This window comes from Homarus americanus, unplaced genomic scaffold (assembly GCF_018991925.1).
Source record: "Homarus americanus isolate GMGI-L3 unplaced genomic scaffold, GMGI_Hamer_2.0 scaffold50564, whole genome shotgun sequence".
Lineage (NCBI taxonomy): Eukaryota > Metazoa > Arthropoda > Malacostraca > Decapoda > Nephropidae > Homarus > Homarus americanus.
The window spans coordinates 2,438,076-2,457,606 of NW_024715014.1; the positions used below are offsets into that span (position 1 = coordinate 2,438,076).

General features: G+C 38.3%; 1 protein-coding gene and 1 long non-coding RNA gene across 11 annotated transcripts in view; one reads left to right on the forward strand and one right to left on the reverse strand.

Annotated features, from left to right (window-relative positions):
• Positions 1–19,531, reverse strand: part of LOC121880357 (nesprin-1-like) — a 258,059-nt gene that overhangs the window by 63,831 nt on the left and 174,697 nt on the right. For all 9 annotated transcript variants that reach the window (XM_042387526.1, XM_042387565.1, XM_042387541.1 and 6 more), the window contains 4 exons: positions 17,786–17,893; positions 15,433–15,606; positions 13,907–14,068; positions 9,845–10,030 (listed from right to left, as the gene is read on the reverse strand). In XM_042387526.1, coding sequence (XP_042243460.1) covers positions 9,845–10,030; positions 13,907–14,068; positions 15,433–15,606; positions 17,786–17,893 — 630 coding nt within the window. The remainder of the gene's footprint in view (positions 1–9,844; positions 10,031–13,906; positions 14,069–15,432; positions 15,607–17,785; positions 17,894–19,531) is intronic.
• On the forward strand, positions 7,123–8,315 carry LOC121880396. 2 transcript variants are annotated; one of them, XR_006091528.1, is made up of 3 exons: positions 7,123–7,150; positions 7,489–7,590; positions 8,287–8,315. It is a non-coding gene; the product is annotated as an uncharacterized LOC121880396 (long non-coding RNA). The 2 variants fall into 2 exon arrangements; XR_006091527.1 differs by lacking the exon at positions 8,287–8,315 and adding an exon at positions 7,759–7,814.

A 19,531-nucleotide genomic window follows, 5' to 3' on the forward strand; every position in this document is an offset into this window, starting at 1 on the left:
TCACCTCAGGTTCTGTGATGGCCTTGGTAATCACTGAGTCAGCTGGGAGACCTTGCATCATTTCCTCAGTGACTTCTTCAGGTTCCTCCACCACTTCCTCAGTCTCCACTGGTTTACCATCTACCATAATAATCTTCTTAATTATTCTCCTTCTGATAATTCTGTGAGTAGTGGTTACCTCAGGCTCTGTGATGGTCTCAGTAATCACTGAGTCAGCTGGTAGTTTTTCAAGCATTTCCTCGGTGACTTCTTCAGGTTCCTCCACCACTTCCTCAGTCTCCACTGGTTTACCATCTACCATAATAATCTTTTTAATTATTCTCCTTCTGATGATTCTGTGGGTAGTGGTCACCTCAGGTTCTGTGATGGTCTCAGTAATCACTGAGTCAGCTGGAAGACCTTGTATCATTTCCTCAGTGACTTCTTCAGGTTCCTCCACCACTTCCTCAATCTCCACTGGTTTACCATCAATAATGACAATTTTCTTGACGACTCTCTTCCTGACAACTCTTTCAATGGTAGTTGTAATTTGTTCAGGATCTCTAACTGTTGTAGTAGTGGGTTCCTGGACAACAAAAGACACATCTGTATTTCTTTCTGGTGTCATGTGGTCAGATGGTACACCAGGGGCTGGGAATGTTTCTGGAATATCATATTTAATATCTTCATAATGAGGTACATTAACTGGTGGTTGTTTTAAGTTTCCTTGTTCAATTGGTTTAGGCCTTTCACTCTTGTCGAGCTTCTCATATACAGCATGAGAAAATACCTTTACTGTTTCTACACTTGGCTGAGGAATATCTATTCTGTTGGAAGGCTCTGGGAACTCTTCAACTGGTGCTGGGAATGCTAAACCTTCAGCAGCCTCCTCTGGATTTTTCATTGGTATAGGTGGTAAGACAACTTGGCCCTCCTCCTGAGGTATTTCCTTGATTGTGACTGGCTCATCTTTCTTCGTGTAAAGTTTCTCTGTCCATGGAGAAACAAGGGAAACATATTGAGGTGTGTCATTTGAACTGAAGTTGGGTTCTGGGAAATTTTGATCTATATCTTCAACAGGTTTTTCTTCATACAATGGTGGCTGCTTTACACTGTCCTCCACCTTAATGACTGGTTCTTTGGGTTGTTCCTCAGACTTAAAGCCAGGGACTGGGAAGGATACAGACTCTGTTTGTTCAGTATCTTCATAATCAGGAACACGAACAGGTGTTTGTTTTAAATCTTCTTGTTCAACAATAGGCCCAGGCTTTTCTTCCTTGTCAGCCCGAGTATACACAGTCTCTGTGAATAATTGAGGAGCTTCTGCATCAGCTGGTTCGTCTGGAACACCAAGAGGCTTTGGCATATCTTCAACTGGGAGAGGGAAATCAGTTTTCTCATTTGGATCTTCTGGAATTTTCATAGGAATGGGAGACAAATCTACAGAAGGTCCACTTGGAGGATGGCTTACATCTTGAACCACTACTTCTTTTTGAGGATAATGTTGTTCTGTCCATTGTGAAACCGACAGTACATCTTGTGGCACATCCTGAGTGTGAACAGTAACTGGTTGGGGGAAGGCTTCTATTATTTTCTTGTCATCTGTTCCTTCCTCTACATACTCTGGTTCCTTAAAGCCCTGCTCTTGAGGAATCACAATCTCAGACACTATCTTTACATTTTCAGTTTTTGCATGGAGCACTCCAAGTTCAGGGAAAGAAACTTCTGAAGATGAGGCAACTGTTTCCTTAAATATAGGCACCCCTTTTGGAGATGATGGCAAATTTTGTTCTTCAATAGGTCCAGATTTTTTTACATCAACTGGCTTAGTATAAAGGGTCTCTGTGTACATCTGACTGACTTCTTCTGCTGGTCTGGGATGTTCAACTGCACTTGAGGGCTCAGGAAATTCACCCACTGGAGGAAAGAATGGCTCTTTCATATCAATTTGATCTGGTCTGTTCACAGGCAATGGTGACAACTCTGTTTGAACGTTTTCCACTGGTATAGGTTGACCCCCAACAACTTTCTCACTCTGAATATAAATTTCCCTTGTCCAATGTAAAGGTGAAATGATGTCTTGAGGCATATCCTCATCCCCAACAGTAAGTGGCTCTGGGAATGTTGGGACCTCTTCTGGTTCCTCATTTTCTACATCAATTACTAATTTTACAGACTCTGGGATGGTCTCTGTCTGTTCATCTAGTGTTGGTACTTTCACTGACTCCGGGAATACCTGTTTCTTTTCCTCATCGTTGTCTGGTTTTCCAGGCATTGGGAATGACAATGGTATGGAAGAGGTAACACTATCTTCATAAACAGGTAAACCAGGTGAAGTTTGTGCTAGCTCTTCTTGTTCTACAATAACCTGTGACACATCTTTCTCTGCAGGTTGACAATATACTGGTTCTTTGAACAATTCACTTGGTTTTTCTGATGGTTTTGGTTCTTCTGTTGTTCCTGAGGGCTGAGGGAACTCCCCAACTGGAGCTGGGAATAGAGAGTCATCAGCAGAATATTCTGGTTTCTTTGCTGGTAAAGGAGATAATACAACATCTAATTCTTCTTCACGAATATATTCCTTTTCTTTCACTGGCTCATTCTTAACATAAACCTGCTCTGTCCACCGAGTAACAGTTGTTACATCTTTTGGGGTTTCATTAGATACAGCAGGTGTAGGGAAAGCATCTACTTCTCCAGCTCTTGCCACATCCTCGGGGAACTCAGGAGGCTGTTTACCTTGTTCAGCTGGTTTTCCAGGTTCTGGGAATACTGGCACCTTTTCTTTAACTGGTTTATCTACAATAGATGGTGGTTCCTTGAGGGAACTCTTCTCTTGAGGAATTGGCTGTACTGGTTCCTTTGCAGAGACCTTCACATATGTATCACTTGTCCATGTCTTTGACACTTCCACATTACACAACTCTGGTATTTCTTCACATACTTTAGGTTGAGGATATTCTTCCTGAGGTGAGGGAAAATCTGGTTTTACTTCTTCAGGAACCTTCATGCCAACATCAGGTAAAGATGGAGCAACCGATGTGTCATCAGTAATTACTGGCTTGCTATCCTTTCTCTTCTGCTGTTGGTAATAATCGTCTTGCCATGATACATTTACATTCAGGGATGACTCTTTCAACTGTTCAAATTCATCCTGGTTTTTTGGTGTTAATGCAGGGAAAGAGGGTTCATCCTCACCAAACTCCAGAGGCCTTGCAAATGGCTCAAGAAACTCTGTTTGTGCATCAGCAAAATCTGGGGTAGGTGCTGGAGGAGGAGGGGCATCTTGTAGCATCCCTGTGATGGGTTCTGAATTGCTATATCTTGGCAGTGTTGGGTATTTATCATCTGTGAATATACTTATTTTTGCCTTGGGGTCTTCTGGCAATTCTAAAACAGCTGATTTAGCTACCTCTGGGAAGTCTTGAACAAGTTCTGGGAATGGCTTGTCAATAGTTTTGAAATCTGGTGATAACACAGGAAAATCTGCATACATGGAATCCCCTGGACTAGTTTTTATCAATTCAGTTGTTTCTTGTACAATGAATTTTTCATAATGAGGTGATTTGTAAATATCAGGAATTTCAGGTGCCTTTCGTAACTGTGTAACACCACTGTCTTCTCTGGCAGGAGAAGGAAAATGAATGGCCGAAACTTCAATAAGCTCTTTTTGTAGAGGAGTAGCCTTAGAGAGTTCCTCTGGTCCTCCCAGTTCAATAGGCATAGGGAATGTTTCTGGAGTAATTTCTTTAACCTGATCCTCAACTGGAATTTCAGGTGACTTAAATCTTTGATCTTCGGACAGTACAGTTTCCCGACCCATAACAAGACTCTCAACTTGGGGCTCGATATCCTGTGTGAAAGAAATTTCTCGAGTAATGTCTTTGAGGTCCTGAGTTAAGTCATCCCAAGATGGATGTGGAACACCTTCTGAAGGCTCTGGGAATGGATCAAATTCAGTTTCCTTATCAAATATAACAGTTTCTGCAGGGAAATCTGGAGCCTGGTCACAAGGCTGAGGTATCAGCTCTTCTGCAGCAGGTTCATCAGATTTTGGATAGACCTCTCTGCCCCACACACTTTCAGATTTGTCTTTTACTACATCAGTTGGTGCACTATCATCCTTATTGGTCGGCACTGGGAATGTATTTACTGGCTCTGGGAAGGTAACTTCTTCTGTATATTTCATGTCAGGTGGACCTAGATATGCTGGTAATGTTGGTGAGTCCTCAGTGGGTTGTGGTATTGACTCCTTTTCTGTGGGTTCAGCAACTTTTGAATAAACTTCTTCAGTCCAAGTACTTGTTGTTTTATCAACAATCACATCCTTTGGTTTATCATCATCTTTCTGTACTGGTACTGGGAATGTGTCCACTGGTGTTGGGAAAGAATCCACCTCTGTTACTTCTAAGTCAACCAAAACTGGTCGTACAGGGAGATCAGGAGCGTGCTCACTGGTCTGTGGGATTGGCTCTCTTTCGGGAGATTCATCGGTATTTGGATAAACATCTACAGACCAAGTTCTCTCTGTTCTTTCTTCCATTTCATCTGGTCTTTTGTCATCTGTCTGTGGTACTGGGAATTGCCGAGGAGCATTTTCATCATCAAGAGGCTGCTTTACTGGCAACTCTTCTGTTACCTTGAAAGTAACGCCCGGAATAATTTTGTGTTGGTCATCTCCCATTGGTTTAGCTGGATACACATCACCTACCAATTTAGAAATCTTCACTGCAGGTTGTGAGGTATCAGAACTCTCTGTTATGGGTAAGGGTAGTGATTCAGTTTCAGTTGTTTTGTCTGGCACAGCAGGATGATCTTCATCAGATATTTCTGTAATAGTTACACCAGATCCGTCATCTGGCAAACCAAACTCAGTTTCTGGTTCTTCCACAACTTCTTCTGTCTCAATCCTCTCTCCATTAATTATCTGGACACGTCTGATGACTCTCCTACGTCTACGTACAACATGATATTGAATATTCTTCAGTTCTGGGGACTCACCAGGTGCCACCGGTTCACCTCCTTCAAGAATCTCTTCAGACACTATTGGCTGACCATCAACAATTTTTAAATGTCGAATGACTCTTGCCTTTTTCTCTGGAACAGAGTCTGATAAGAAGGCATCCCGAGGTACACGTTCTATATCTTCACTTATTTGTAAAGTAATTGGCTGCCTTTCTCCTGTACTAGGATATTCATAAACCTCTTCTGGGGTCTCTGCTCTCTCTTCTTCAACCACTTCTTTACCGTCAACAACACATACTGACCGTCTAATTTTAACATTTTTCTTAATAACACGGACACCTCCTGATAATGGAGTTAATAAGGCACTAACAGAATCAGTCGTGTCTTCCCTGACATCTTCAGGTTCCTCCACCACTTCCTCAGTCTCCACTGGTTTACCATCGACCATAATAATCTTCTTGATTATTCTCCTTCTGATGATTCTGTGAGTAGTGGTCACCTCAGGTTCTGTTATGGTCTCAGTAATCACTGAGTCAGCTGGGAGACCTTGTAGCATTTCCTCAGTGACTTCTTCAGGTTCCTCCACCACTTCCTCAGTCTCCACTGGTTTACCATCGACCATAATAATCTTCTTGATTATTCTCCTTCTGATGATTCTGTGAGTAGTGGTCACCTCAGGTTCTGTTATGGTCTCAGTAATCACTGAGTCAGCTGGGAGACCTTGTAGCATTTCCTCAGTGACTTCTTCCACCACTTCCTCAGTCTCCACTGGTTTACCATCTACCACTTCCTCAGTCTCCACTGGTCTTACACATCTACCATAATAACCACTTCTTCTCCACTACCATAATCTTCTTAATTATTCTCCTTCTGATGATTCTGTGAGTAGTGGTCACCTCAGGCTCTGTGATGGTCTCAGTAATCACTGAGTCAGCTGGCAGTTTTTCAGCATTTCCTCAGTGACTTCTTCAGGTTCCTCCACCACTTCCTCAGTCTCCACTGGTTTACCATCTACCATAATAATCTTCTTAATTATTCTCCTTCTGATGATTCTGTGAGTAGTGGTCACCTCAGGTTCTGTGATGGTCTCAGTAATCACTGAGTCAGCTGGCAGTTTTTCAAGCATTTCCTCAGTGACTTCTTCAGGTTCCTCCACCACTTCCTCCTCAGTCTCCACTGGTTTACCATCTACCATAATAATCTTCTTAATTATTCTCCTTCTGATGATTCTGTGAGTAGTGGTCACCTCAGGCTCTGTGATGGTCTCAGTAATCACTGAGTCAGCTGGCAGTTTCTCAAGCATTTCCTCAGTGACTTCTTCAGGTTCCTCCACCACTTCCTCAGTCTCCACTGGTTTACCATCGACCATAATAATCTTCTTAATTATTCTCCTTCTGATGATTCTATGGGTAGTGGTCACCTCAGGTTCTGTGATGGTCTCAGTAATCACTGAGTCAGCTGGGAGACCTTGTAGCATTTCCTCAGTGACTTCTTCAGGTTCCTCCACCACTTCCTCAGTCTCCATTGGTTTACCATCTACCATAATAATCTTCTTAATTATTCTCCTTCTGATGATTCTGTGAGTAGTGGTCACCTCAGGCTCTGTGATGGTCTCAGTAATCACTGAGTCAGCTGGGAGACCTTGGAGCATTTCCTCAGTGACTTCTTCAGGTTCCTCCACCACTTCCTCAGTCTCCATTGGTTTACCATCTACCATAATAATCTTCTTAATTATTCTCCTTCTGATGATTCTATGGGTAGTGGTCACCTCAGGTTCTGTGATGGTCTCAGTAATCACCGAGTCAGCTGGGAGACCTTGTAGCATTTCCTCAGTGACTTCTTCAGGTTCCTCCACCACTTCCTCAGTCTCCACTGGTTTACCATCTACCATAATAATCTTCTTAATTATTCTCCTTCTGATGATTCTGTGAGTAGTGGTCACCTCAGGTTCTGTTATGGTCTCAGTAATCACTGAGTCAGCTGGGAGACCTTGTAGCATTTCCTCAGTGACTTCTTCAGGTTCCTCCACCACTTCCTCCTCCACCACTTCCTCAGTCTCCACTGGTTTACCATCTACCATAATAATCTTCTTAATTATTCTTCTTCTGATGATTCTGTGAGTAGTGGTCACCTCAGGCTCTGTGATGTCTCAGTAATCACCGAGTCAGCTGGGAGACCTGTAGCATTTCCTCAGTGACTTCTTCAGGTTCCTCCACCACTTCCTCAGTCTCCATGGTTTACCATCTACCATAATAATCTTCTTAATTATTCTCTTCTGATGATTCTGTGAGTAGTGGTCACCTCAGGTTCTGTGATGGTCTCAGTAATCACTGAGTCAGCTGGGAGACCTTGTAGCATTTCCTCAGTGACTTCTTCAGGTTCCTCCACCACTTCCTCAGTCTCCACTGGTTTACCATCTACCATAATAATCTTCTTAATTATTCTCCTTCTGATGATTCTGTGAGTAGTGGTCACCTCAGGTTCTGTGATGGTCTCAGTAATCACCGAGTCAGCTGGGAGACCTTGTAGCATTTCCTTCTTCAGGTTCCTCCACCACTTCCTCAGTCTCCACTGGTTTACCATCTACCATAATAATCTTCTTAATTATTCTCCTTCTGATGATTCTGTGAGTAGTGGTCACCTCAGGTTCTGTGATGCAGTAATCACTGAGTCAGCTGGGAGACCTTGTAGCATTTCCTCAGTGACTTCTTCAGGTTCCTCCACCACTTCCTCAGTCTCCACTGGTTTACCATCAATAATGACGAACAATTCTCTTGCGAATAACTCTTCGAGTGGTTTTTGTGGTCACCTCAGGTTCTGTGATGGTCTCAGTAATCACTGAGTCAGCTGGCAGTTTTTCAAACATTTCCTCAGTGACTTCTTCAGGTTCCTCCACCACTTCCTCAGTCTCCACTGGTTTACCATCTACCATAATAATCTTCTTAATTATTCTCCTTCTGATGATTCTGTGAGTAGTGGTCACCTCAGGTTCTGTGATGGTCTCAGTAATCACTGAGTCAGCTGGGAGACCTTGTAGCATTTCCTCAGTGACTTCTTCAGGTTCCTCCACCACTTCCTCAGTCTCCACTGGTTTACCATCAATAATGACGATTTTCTTGACAATTCTCTTGCGAATAACTCTTCGAGTGGTTTTTGTAGTCACCTCAGGTTCTGTGATGGTCTCAGTAATCATTGAGTCAGCTGGCAGTTTTTCAAACATTTCCTCAGTGACTTCTTCAGGTTCCTCCACCACTTCCTCAGTCTCCATTGGTTTACCATCTACCATAATAATCTTCTTAATTATTCTCCTTCTGATGATTCGGTGAGTAGTGGTCACCTCAGGCTCTGTGATGGTCTCAGTAATCATTGAGTCAGCTGGCAGTTTTTCAAGCATTTCCTCAGTGACTTCTTCAGGTTCCTCCACCACTTCCTCAGTCTCCACTGGTTTACCATCTACCATAATAATCTTCTTAATTATTCTCCTTCTGATGATTCTGTGGGTAGTGGTCACCTCAGGTTCTGTGATGGTCTCAGTAATCACTGAGTCAGCTGGGAGATCTTGTAGCATTTCCTCAGTGACTTCTTCAGGTTCCTCCACCACTTCCTCAGTCTCCACTGGTTTACCATCGACAATAATTATTCTTTTTATTATCCTTTTTCTTATTATTTTTCTGATTGTTGTCAATGTATCTGGTTCTCTTATTTCTTTTGTGGTAATTGAATCTGTGGGTGTATATATATCTCTACTCTCTTCAGTGATGTCTTCAGGTTCCTCTACCACTTCCTCAGTTTCTACAGGTTTACCATCAACATATATTATTTTCTTTATAATTCTCTTTCTAATGATTCTACGGATAGTTTTTGTGGTACCATGTTCAAAAGTTTCGTCTGTATCTGAGTCTATGGGCATGGTAGTGATTTTACTGACCTCTACATCAGTTGGTAAATTACCTTGTAATTTTTCCTCTGTTACAATCTGTCGGTCTTTAATCTCCCTAATGTTAACAGGCTGAACACCTTCCATCACAGGTTTTTCATCTATTCCTCTTAGGGGTTTGTAAATGGCTATTGTAGGTCTAGGGCTGGCTGTTGCAAGTTCTGTTACTTCTTCTGCAGAATCTAAAAACTTTTCTTCATTTAAGATATTGTCCAATTGCTTCAACATTTTTCTGTGGTCAACTGAGCCCTCTTCAACTAATTGCTCCACTACATTTTCTGGTTCTTCTAGTACTTCTCTAACTTCTACTAGCTTACCATCAATCATGACATTTTTTGTAATACTCTTCCTTCGAACAGCTCTTACGACAGTGGTTGTTGCCTCAGAGTCTGTGGCGGAGGATTGTTCCATCACATCATCACCTGGTTCCTCAACAACTTCCTCTGTCTCTACAGGTACACCATCAATTATTACAACTTTCTTAATAATTCTCCTTCTCATAACCTTATAAATAGTTGTAGTTTCTGGTTCTGATAGAGTTTCTGTCACAATAACATCCCCTTTAGCGGTGCTGGTTTCCTGGCACAGTTGGACTGATGCTACGCTGGCAATTGTACTCTCGCTATCCTTATTTGAGTCCTGGCTCTCAGCCTGTTCCCGCATCATTTCATTCGCCAGGATCTCCTACAACGAATTTCAGCTCAGGTTAACTTTGATATAGATTTTCTAAAGATGCTCTAAGATATTTATTCATGCTTCCTGATGCAAGTTAACAGGAGACAATGGGCAGTAAAGGACAGGAAAGGATAAAGGTAAAATGGACACCCAGAGAGTAAGATGCATAGAAGTAGGAAACCAGGAAAAGGAAATGAAATCCCAGATAGTTGGAGGAATATAATGTGGAACATGTGCAATTTATGTGGATATGAAAGGACAGGTAGGACGATGTTGGCAGACGCGTACCTTCAGCTGCTGCAGACGATTCTGGAGTACCAGGCGAGTGTCAGAAATTGTCTGACTCAAGAAAGTGAGGTGGTCCGTCATCTCTTGAGCTAAAGATTCAATATGCGAGTCACCCCGCACACGTTCACACTTGCCACGCAGCTCAGTCAATTGTTGCTCACGACGGCACAAGTCACGCTGCAGGGTCTAAAATATAAATTTGTCTTTGTAAGATAAATTCCTCCATTTCAAAAACTAGGTAGTTGGTAAATCCTGGATCTACAACACAAACCATCATATCAGAGTGTCTCAAAAGAATATATACACATCGCCTTACAGATTTTCATGGATATCACATGACGGCTTGTAGTACAACATTGTCCTCACTTGTGGGAGACCTCCTGCATTGTCAAGTGAGGACAATATTGCTATTGTAGTACAAGTATTCACACAAAATCCATGAAAATCTGTGAGGCAGCGAGTATATATTTTTCTGAGACACCCTGTTTTCTATCCTACCAACCACTCCCTAGGCAGCTTTGCTATTTTAGTTGTGTAAAAACCAAGGAATTTATTCAGAGATGGTTATTCTTCTTTAATCTGATTAACAACTGTCACTCAGGGGCAAGAACATTTTACTTTTCCAAATAATAATAAAAAATAATACTGTACTGTAATTTGATGAGACATTTAACTACTGTAGTGTGTATTGTGTGTGGTTTTTGAGTGCATCAAACAATTCTCTGGCAAAGGGTGAACTCCTTCAGGTATATTAATGGAGCTTAACCACATTATGTTGATTTTAATAATACAGTAGTGTACTTGGGTAATTTATAAGACACTTATTATAATACAGGAGGACAATCTATACAACACAATACCATGGGAGGATATATTTTATACTGTACCAAATACTGTACTCATAATAGTATGGAGGGATAATCTATTCAAATAGTACTAAGAAAGTCTGTGGATAATTTAGGTGTATGAATAATTTTGTATTTTAATGATTTCTTCCCCCACTTTTGCAATCCATTTCCATCACTGATAAAGGATGGCCAATATCAAGAACAAACACAGAGTCTCCCTTCATTTGCTACCATTCATTCAGTCTTAAATTTAGTATCCAAATTTACATCATGCAATACAAATGGCACATAAACAGCTCTTATTCACTAGCACAGACAAGTGACCAAGAAGATGGGTACTGTGTTATGATTTTACGAGCAGTGTGGGCTTACAGAAAATTGTCCCCCCCCCTCCCCCAGGGTCAGGTCAAGCTAGGCTAAATCAGGTTAGATGAGGTTAGGTTAGGTAAATTTGGTTAGCATGAACGTAGTAGATCTTAAGGCGAGATAAACTGTGAGGGTTACCTAATCTTCATTTGATGTGGGTCATGCTTACACACAGGACAAGGACATCATCAACACAGAACCCTTAACTAACACTACACTTTTAAGACTAAGAGCAGTCATGGTGGTGGTAAAGATTAATGTATCTATGAGCACGGAAGACAGTGTAAGCTATGTTCTGATTATTTTTCTTTTACTCTCCTTATAGACTGAGGGTGTGGCTGTGGCAGAAGAGTGCCTTAGTCATCATATGACTCCTGTATCCAGGAATATGCCCCCTACTCTTCCAATTTAAAGGACTCTATTGGGAATAAACATCTGATAGGTTTGTCAAATATTCTTGATCAAATTGCCTGTTTACCTTTGTATACCTGCACTATGTACAGGTATTCTCGAGACACATGTTGATTCTATGTAAACTTGTATGATGATTTTACTAAATAAAACTGAAATGATTCCCCTTATCCCCTCCCTGGTTCTCTTCTTAATATAATGTTCCACCTTTCTTCATTAACATTTATGATATGGAAAATTTGATACTGTATATGAGATGTATGAGTAAACTGGGTGTGAATTACATCAGGGTGTAATTTGCTGCTGATGTATACTCCAGAACTGAAGTTGTGGACAGCTGCATAGAACCTACACTAGCGACCTCTGGCAATGAGGAAAATGATAAAACTATGATGTGATATAAATAAAAAAAAGTTTAATAAGTTTAAAATTTTTAAATAAAATAATGTACTATAAAAATCACATGTAGTTGAGTACCCCTATTGCAGTTAACAAAATTTAAAAAATGTATACTGTAGGTCACTAGGTTATATGCAGCTGTCTATGATTTTTGTCTTGAGTGTACATATAAATTATAGTTTTATCTCTGTTTACTTCAAGAAAATAAGTTTCAATAATCAAGAAAGAGTTACAGTAATAAGAAAGGAGAATTAAGTTAATGTATTATCATGAATCATCAGAATAATACAGTAAGAAAGTATAGTTAATGTATCATGTATCACCAGAATAATGAAGGAGGAGATACAACAGTTGATAGGGAATGAATTAATGTACAAATGATGTACAGTTCCAAGAGAATAAACCAAAAAACTACAGTACACATATTTACAACAGCTCATAAAGAATTAAAAGTTCAAGTATTAACCAAATATTTCAAATAATTAAGAATGACACACGCACTGTACAACAATTTCATCAGCATTAACGGGTGTGTGCAATTAGTTCGTTAATCATGTGGAGTAAAGATTCGAGTGTGCATGCCAATATGACAACAGGAAACCATCGTGAAGATGATAATGGTAACCAATCCCATTTTCAAAGACATGAATTTATATTAACACAATTGATGGCCCACTGACATCTTCTTCCACTACAGAGAGATGGTCTTCATCTTTCACAACACACGAGATGGTCAGTGGACATTGGCACTTTTGTTGTACAGTATGAATGTTATATTTCTGTCCTTGAATGTGGGGTTTGATTTCCAGTCCAGTAGTGTATATTTATGTTACTGTGATCGATAATGATTATGATGATGATAATTATAATGAAAATGATGACGATGATAATGAAAGTGCTAATGATGAGGATGATAGTTATGATGAAGATGATAATTATGATGATGAGGCTGTGCAAGAAAATCTTCAACCTGGGTTCGGAGATCAAGCACTAACATTATCTGAAGCAGAATACTATACACACAAGAGAAGATTAGTTAGAGGAGAATAACCATAGAATAAAGGATAATTAAGTACAGTAAGAATAAAGGATAATTAACTCAGAATTGAAGCATCTCGGGAGTGGCTGGCAACGACAACTCTACGTCACAACGGTGTTACAGCCTACATCCTGGACTACACAAGACTATATATATATATATATATATATATATATATATATATATATATATATATATATATATATATATATATATATATATATATATATATATATATATATATATATGTAACATGTATGTATGTATGTATGTATGTATGTATGTATGTATGTATGTATGTATGTATGTATGTATGTATGTATGTATGTATGTATGTATGTATGTATGTATGTATGTATGTATGTATGTATGTATGTATGTATGTATGTATGTATGTATGTATGTATGTATGTATGTATGTATGTATGTATGTATGTATGTATGTATGTAGTATGTATGTATGTATGTATGTATGTATGTATGTACATGCATATATATATATATATATACATATATATATATATATATATATATATATATATATATATATATATATATATATATATATATATATATATATATATATATATATATATACACGCAAAGTCTGGTTAATGATAAATGTTGTCGGCACTCAAATTTGAGGATTTGCAGCTGAGTTACTGTACATCCAAACAGCAAGATTAACCAAAAAAGGTGTAAAACCCCAGAGGGCAGTAATTTGTCACTCGAGATAAATTTCCAATTATTAATCAATTAACCAAGGAAAGCATGCCAAGTAGTCTGTGTTACTCAAAACATCCAGGATGGAGACTCCAAAAAAGGTAAGGAGGAGACTGAAGTGTGTACAGTATCAAGATGTAAAAAATATTTTAATTTAATGTTACATGTTTCTTCATGAACTGGTCAAACTGTAGCAATGGTGGTTACATCTCCATACTATGGCACAATTCAGTCTCCAAGCTCCACAAAACAAAATATCAGAGCTGCATATCTTACCTGATTCAGAGATATCTGTTCACGAATGGCTGCCACAGACCCATGTGAGATTTCAGAGGTGATCTGGGTGTACGTTTCTGTCACCCAACACTCCAAGTCCTGAAGCAACTGCTGGTACTCAATCAGGTGGAACTTCTGCTGCTCCGTCTCACTGTGTTTTCCCTAAGAATTAAAAAAAAAATGGAAATGTAAAGCAAATATTTCTCCAGCTTCTACATGTTTTATATAAATTCTTTTTTACTCTTTCAAGTCTTTTACCACTATAATGCAGGGAAATAAGAATCATGAGCAAATTCATATAAAACAAAAACTTATACAGCTCATATTTTAATCGATATTTTTATTCTTTCAAGTTGTTCTTTGTTATAATTACCCAGAATCAAGAGCAATAATATACATATACAGTGCAATACTTTCTTCCTCCATTCACTGTCATTCATTTAATCCTGCTGATAATAGATGTGCTTGGCTATAGTAGATCCTGTTGCTGCACACAACCTAGTAGTATCAATCCCATCAGCACCAAGTCCTTCCCCAAAGGTGACTATGTTTTGCTCTATGGTCATTTATGCATATCGCTGCCTCCTACATGTCCACCTCCCTCATGATTATTAAGATTTTCAGCCCTATTCTCTCATCTTCTTCTGGATCTCGTCTTACTCTCTCCATCCTACTCTCCACCTTCAAATTACAGGGGGGAGTATTCTACTTTTTTTTCCTATTCTTTCAATATGCATTACTTAAGTAAACCCTGACCTGTTCTCTCCCTCATGTAACAATGTTCTCCCCCCATCATACAGTTCTTTCTCATCATACACTTCTCGGCCCACCAACCATATTCCCCTCTTCCCCTCTCTTAATCTGTGATTCCGCTCAGCTGCTCAGTGTTCCATTTGCTATTCCATTTCCTTATAACTAAAACATCCCAATTTCCTCATTCTATTTCCATATAAGTTAACACTTATTTCTTCCTGACTCCTTTATTAATATTTTTTAATTATTTTATTTTTCTACCCATTCACTACAGTATAGGTACGTATTATACTCTCACTTAGAACATACTCTTCAAAACTGAGCCAATAAGACTTTTAACTTTTCCTTTGAGTCACCTGCAAAAAGCTGTATCATCTGTTAACAGCAGCCAACTCACCTCTCATTTGTATTCTATATCACCATCTACCAAAAAAGTATTTATCTCCATCACTCTTGCTTTCACCTCTCCAAGCAACCACAATAAGTTTCCTTCAACCTGGTAAACTCTTAACAAACGGTTCACTCACCATATGAAAACTATGACGTGGTTCTTTTTTAAAACACCAAGATAGATTACTAAACAGGGGTACAAAGTGACACCAAATGAAGAGTCACTACCATCATCATCAAAGATTTACAGCCATTTTCCATACTTGCATGGATTAGCTGTGATTACGTAACGAATTATTAATATACTATACTGTACCTGACTGAATTTACACACAAATGATGAAAAATGATTTACTATTAAGAAAATATTGTTCACAAGTTACCTCTATTTCTGATTTCTTGTACTCGGCTTGAGAACGCATAGTCTTAAGTCGCATCCTCAGACCAGAGACCACGGCGTGCATGTTTTGCATTTCACTGTCTTGTTCCATAGTCTTTTCTCTTTCTTCCAGGTGGTTCAAATCATCTTCAAGTTGGTTCATCTCGATTATTAGTGTCTGTGTTATAGGAAACATGAATGAGTTGAGTCAATTTATATCTCAATTATGAAATTTACTTCATTCTCATCTACACAAAAACATCTACAGTTTAACACCTCTAAAAAGAAGAACTATTAAAAATTATATATCCCCAGACAATCCAAAATGACTATAACACTAGAAGCACTTGACCTAGCGACATATTCACTACCGGGGTAATCCTCAGCAAAAATAAATAAATAAAAAATAAATAAATAAATCATAATAAACTCTTCCCCCCCCCATAAATAAATAAATCTATCACACATCTATAGAGTGGAAACTAAACTTGAAACAGCTACGTACTCCGATATTTTTTGTTGGGGATATACAGTACAGGTAAAAAATATTTGTATCCAATTTATATATTTATTTATTTATTTTTATTTATTTTTTTTTTTTCATCATCTATTCGCCACTTATCAGCTTACTAGCCGTTTGGGCGGTTTATCCATTGCTAGTACAGGAGGAAACCGGGGACCGGGAAACCTGTGGTGTTTGGTAGTGAGGGTCATACTGGATAACACCCTTCTCACATGTGTCAGGGCCGAGGCTCGAACCTTTGACATATTGGTGAGAATTACCGATGTGCGTTACCGCTGTACCACCACGAGCTTTTACTTGCAGCTTTGTTTACTTTTGGTTACACTGGGAAAAACTGGCAAATGTGAGAAAAATAGTTACTGTATAGGGCTTAAGATACCTGTACTATGTTTACATGTACAGTATGGTATATCTAATTTAAAAACACTGATGGTCCAATAAAAAAATAATATTGATGGGCGAGAACATAAAAATGGTATTCAACAATAAAAGAAACTAAGATAAAATAATAAACAAAGAATACCTGTACCTGTATTCAAAATTTTACGTTGATATAAACGATGTTGTAAAACTAGCATGAGGAGTTTGAATAAAACATCCTCAAAATAAAAATTATTTCAAATAGCTGTAAAATTATGTAATTTCTGGCCAGTACAGCAGTGGCACAATATATAAATCTAGAGAAACACTTATTTTAGCTATCGCAAGTTTTAACATACAGTACAAGGTATAGGTAATCCAGTGAACGTTGCTTGGTAAACCCGGCGCTGAATCAAATGAACAAAAACAAAGGTCAAATAATTTACTGATGAAAAACTTTATGGGGGAATAATTACTGAAAATATCTAAGGCTTAGTTCACTAAATGGCTTCAGCCCAATTATTTTTTTATGTTTAAATTTTTTTTATAATACCATACAGAATTCACAAAGCAATTAGGGAAATTTTTCATGACAATTATTGCTAGTTAAGGAGGAGATTTAACTATTTCGTTAAAAAGACAACACTGCCTTTTCTACAATATGAAAATTATTAGGTTGACACTCACACTTTTACTGACCTAACCCACAACATAACAAATAGTACAGTATGTACTGTAGAATAACATCTTAAATTCAACTTGCACTAAAAATATTCTCAATATTGTACAAAAAAAAATCAATATGGCAGATATTAGTGTCTATACAGTACAAGATATGTAAACATATTTGATATGATTAACAAAGGAAATGTACTGTAACCCAATGGGAGTTGTTTATGGAAATTCCACAAAAGAAAAGGGGCCACCAAATTATTCGATAATGGAATGTAAAGGATATGACATGTCCAATGATAATGGTTGCTGCCCTTGCAGTAACATCCATTGATGAAGGCCACCATAAGATTTAACCCATGATTAAAAGAAGTGAAATCTGTATAGTTTTAACACAGTGACTGAAATTGTTTATGAACACAGAGTTGAATGGACAAAGAGGGGAAAAAAGCAGATTTCCTCAACTTTTAGGGAACAATTACTGTAATGTACTACAGTAGTATGTCTGGGACCTTGAGCAGCCTTATGAGACTGGTGTAAATAGATTACTACGGGTGAACATTGCCAGTCTGAGTACATCATCTGTGGCAATAGAGACTGTCATTATGCAGAAAGTAAAGTAGACAGTCTTTGCATGTATGGTAAATATAATAGTGCATCTTATGAAGCCCACAATTCACCTTAACATCAATATCATCTAAGATTTAGTGTACACCTTCAAGACATGTAACTTTTCTAAATGGACAAAATTTATAGAATAAAAATCCCTACAAAATACTAAGTTAATTATACTGTACTGTACCTGTATGGTGGTCAACTGTTCAACAATGGTAAAGTCCACAAGAGCCTTGATTCTATCCTGGAAGCTCTCAAGTTTGTCTTGTGCTGAGGACACTTTCTTCTTGGCCTCCTGCTCCAGGGAAGACAGGGAACCACAATTAATTAATATTCCCAAAAGAAAAATATTATATTCTGCTGCAGGGACTCTGAAACACCTGGGTATAAATACCTTGAACAGGAATTACCTTTAATGAAGGGCAATATTTTTAAGATATTATGAGCTTCCAATCTGAGGGGGAAGGAGAGGGGAGGACACATTTTCAACAATAGTAAGAAACAACTCTAATCACAAGCATTATAACACACAAATAATACATAAAAAAATAAATAAAAATCATTCCATAATGCAACACTTTCCAAAATCGAATTACTGTAACTCATGCTTCATCCAAATGCCAATGACATGATAAAATAAAATAATATAAAAAAACACTTGTTTATTTACCGTATTTGCTAAATTCTCGCAAATGTGAAATTTAGGGCCATCCAATACTTACTGTGTCTTAAATTTTGTACATATTCTGGCTCAACATATAGAGGGAAACATTATACGTATTTCTCCACATGTTTTCATTTTAACCTACCGTACAGTATATAGTGTAGTATATGTTCAATAGTTTTCATTCACATAAAGCTTCTTTCTTATAAGTCAGAGAGTGTGCTCAAAAAACACTGACCTTAGTAATTAATCAACTACAACAAACAACTGCCCCCCTATATGAAGTTGACCATAAAGATACAGTAGTGTGCTTAAAACTCTAAACCAAAGTCATCCTGTACAAAGACACAGCCTATATTATCCTGTTTGTGTTAAAAGTGTTGAAGGACTTATAATGTGTGGTTTCATGCCTGGATGGGGGGATTAAATATGATAGAATGAATGACATGAACGGACAGTTTATGCATGACTAAGAGTGATACCAGAGGAATGACAGACAACATGTATAATTTCTCCAGCAAAATGGGAAAGATGATGATAGGAATTAACAAAATAAGCCTGTCGAGTATACCGGGGCAAACACGGAGTGGAGACATCATGGAAAGAAGTGTAACATATGCAGTGTGGGTTAAGAAAAGTAAGAAAGTGTGGATATCAAGAATTTACGTAAATGATCAATAGTAAAATATATTCTGGAGTAGAGGAAGACTTTGCTTGTGGAGTGTATAGGTCTATTAGAGTATGTGATAGTGTATAGTAGGTCATGTGAGTTTTCACAGAAGAGAGATGTGAGATGTGCTGGATATGTATGGGAGTAAACATGAAATTACTGAATGCTGGCCAAAATATTTATCGAGAGAAAGCAGCATGTGTTTTTAAAAGAGTTAGTCAAGAAAAGATAAAAAAATAGTTACAAGTGGAAGGAAGACTGAGTCAAGGATATGTACAGTAATGTCACCAAGTTTGTTCAAAGATTTTCTCAAGTGGGGTTGAAGGTGAGGCGAGAGTCAGAATGATAGTGAAGGGGGTGAGCAAGTTAGGGGAGATGAGTCAACTGCTGTACGTATATGAATGATATTGTTCAGGTAAGTAGTTTATAAGGAAATTTACAAATGTTGGGAAATAAGTGTGGATGAATGTATTTCAGAAACTAGTGAGTGGACATGCCGACAAATGTAACAGTATATGATGAATTGAATTGCAGAGTAGTGAAGGGAAAGACAGCAACAAGTAAATCAATAAATGTGCAAAGAAAGAGATTTGGTTGAT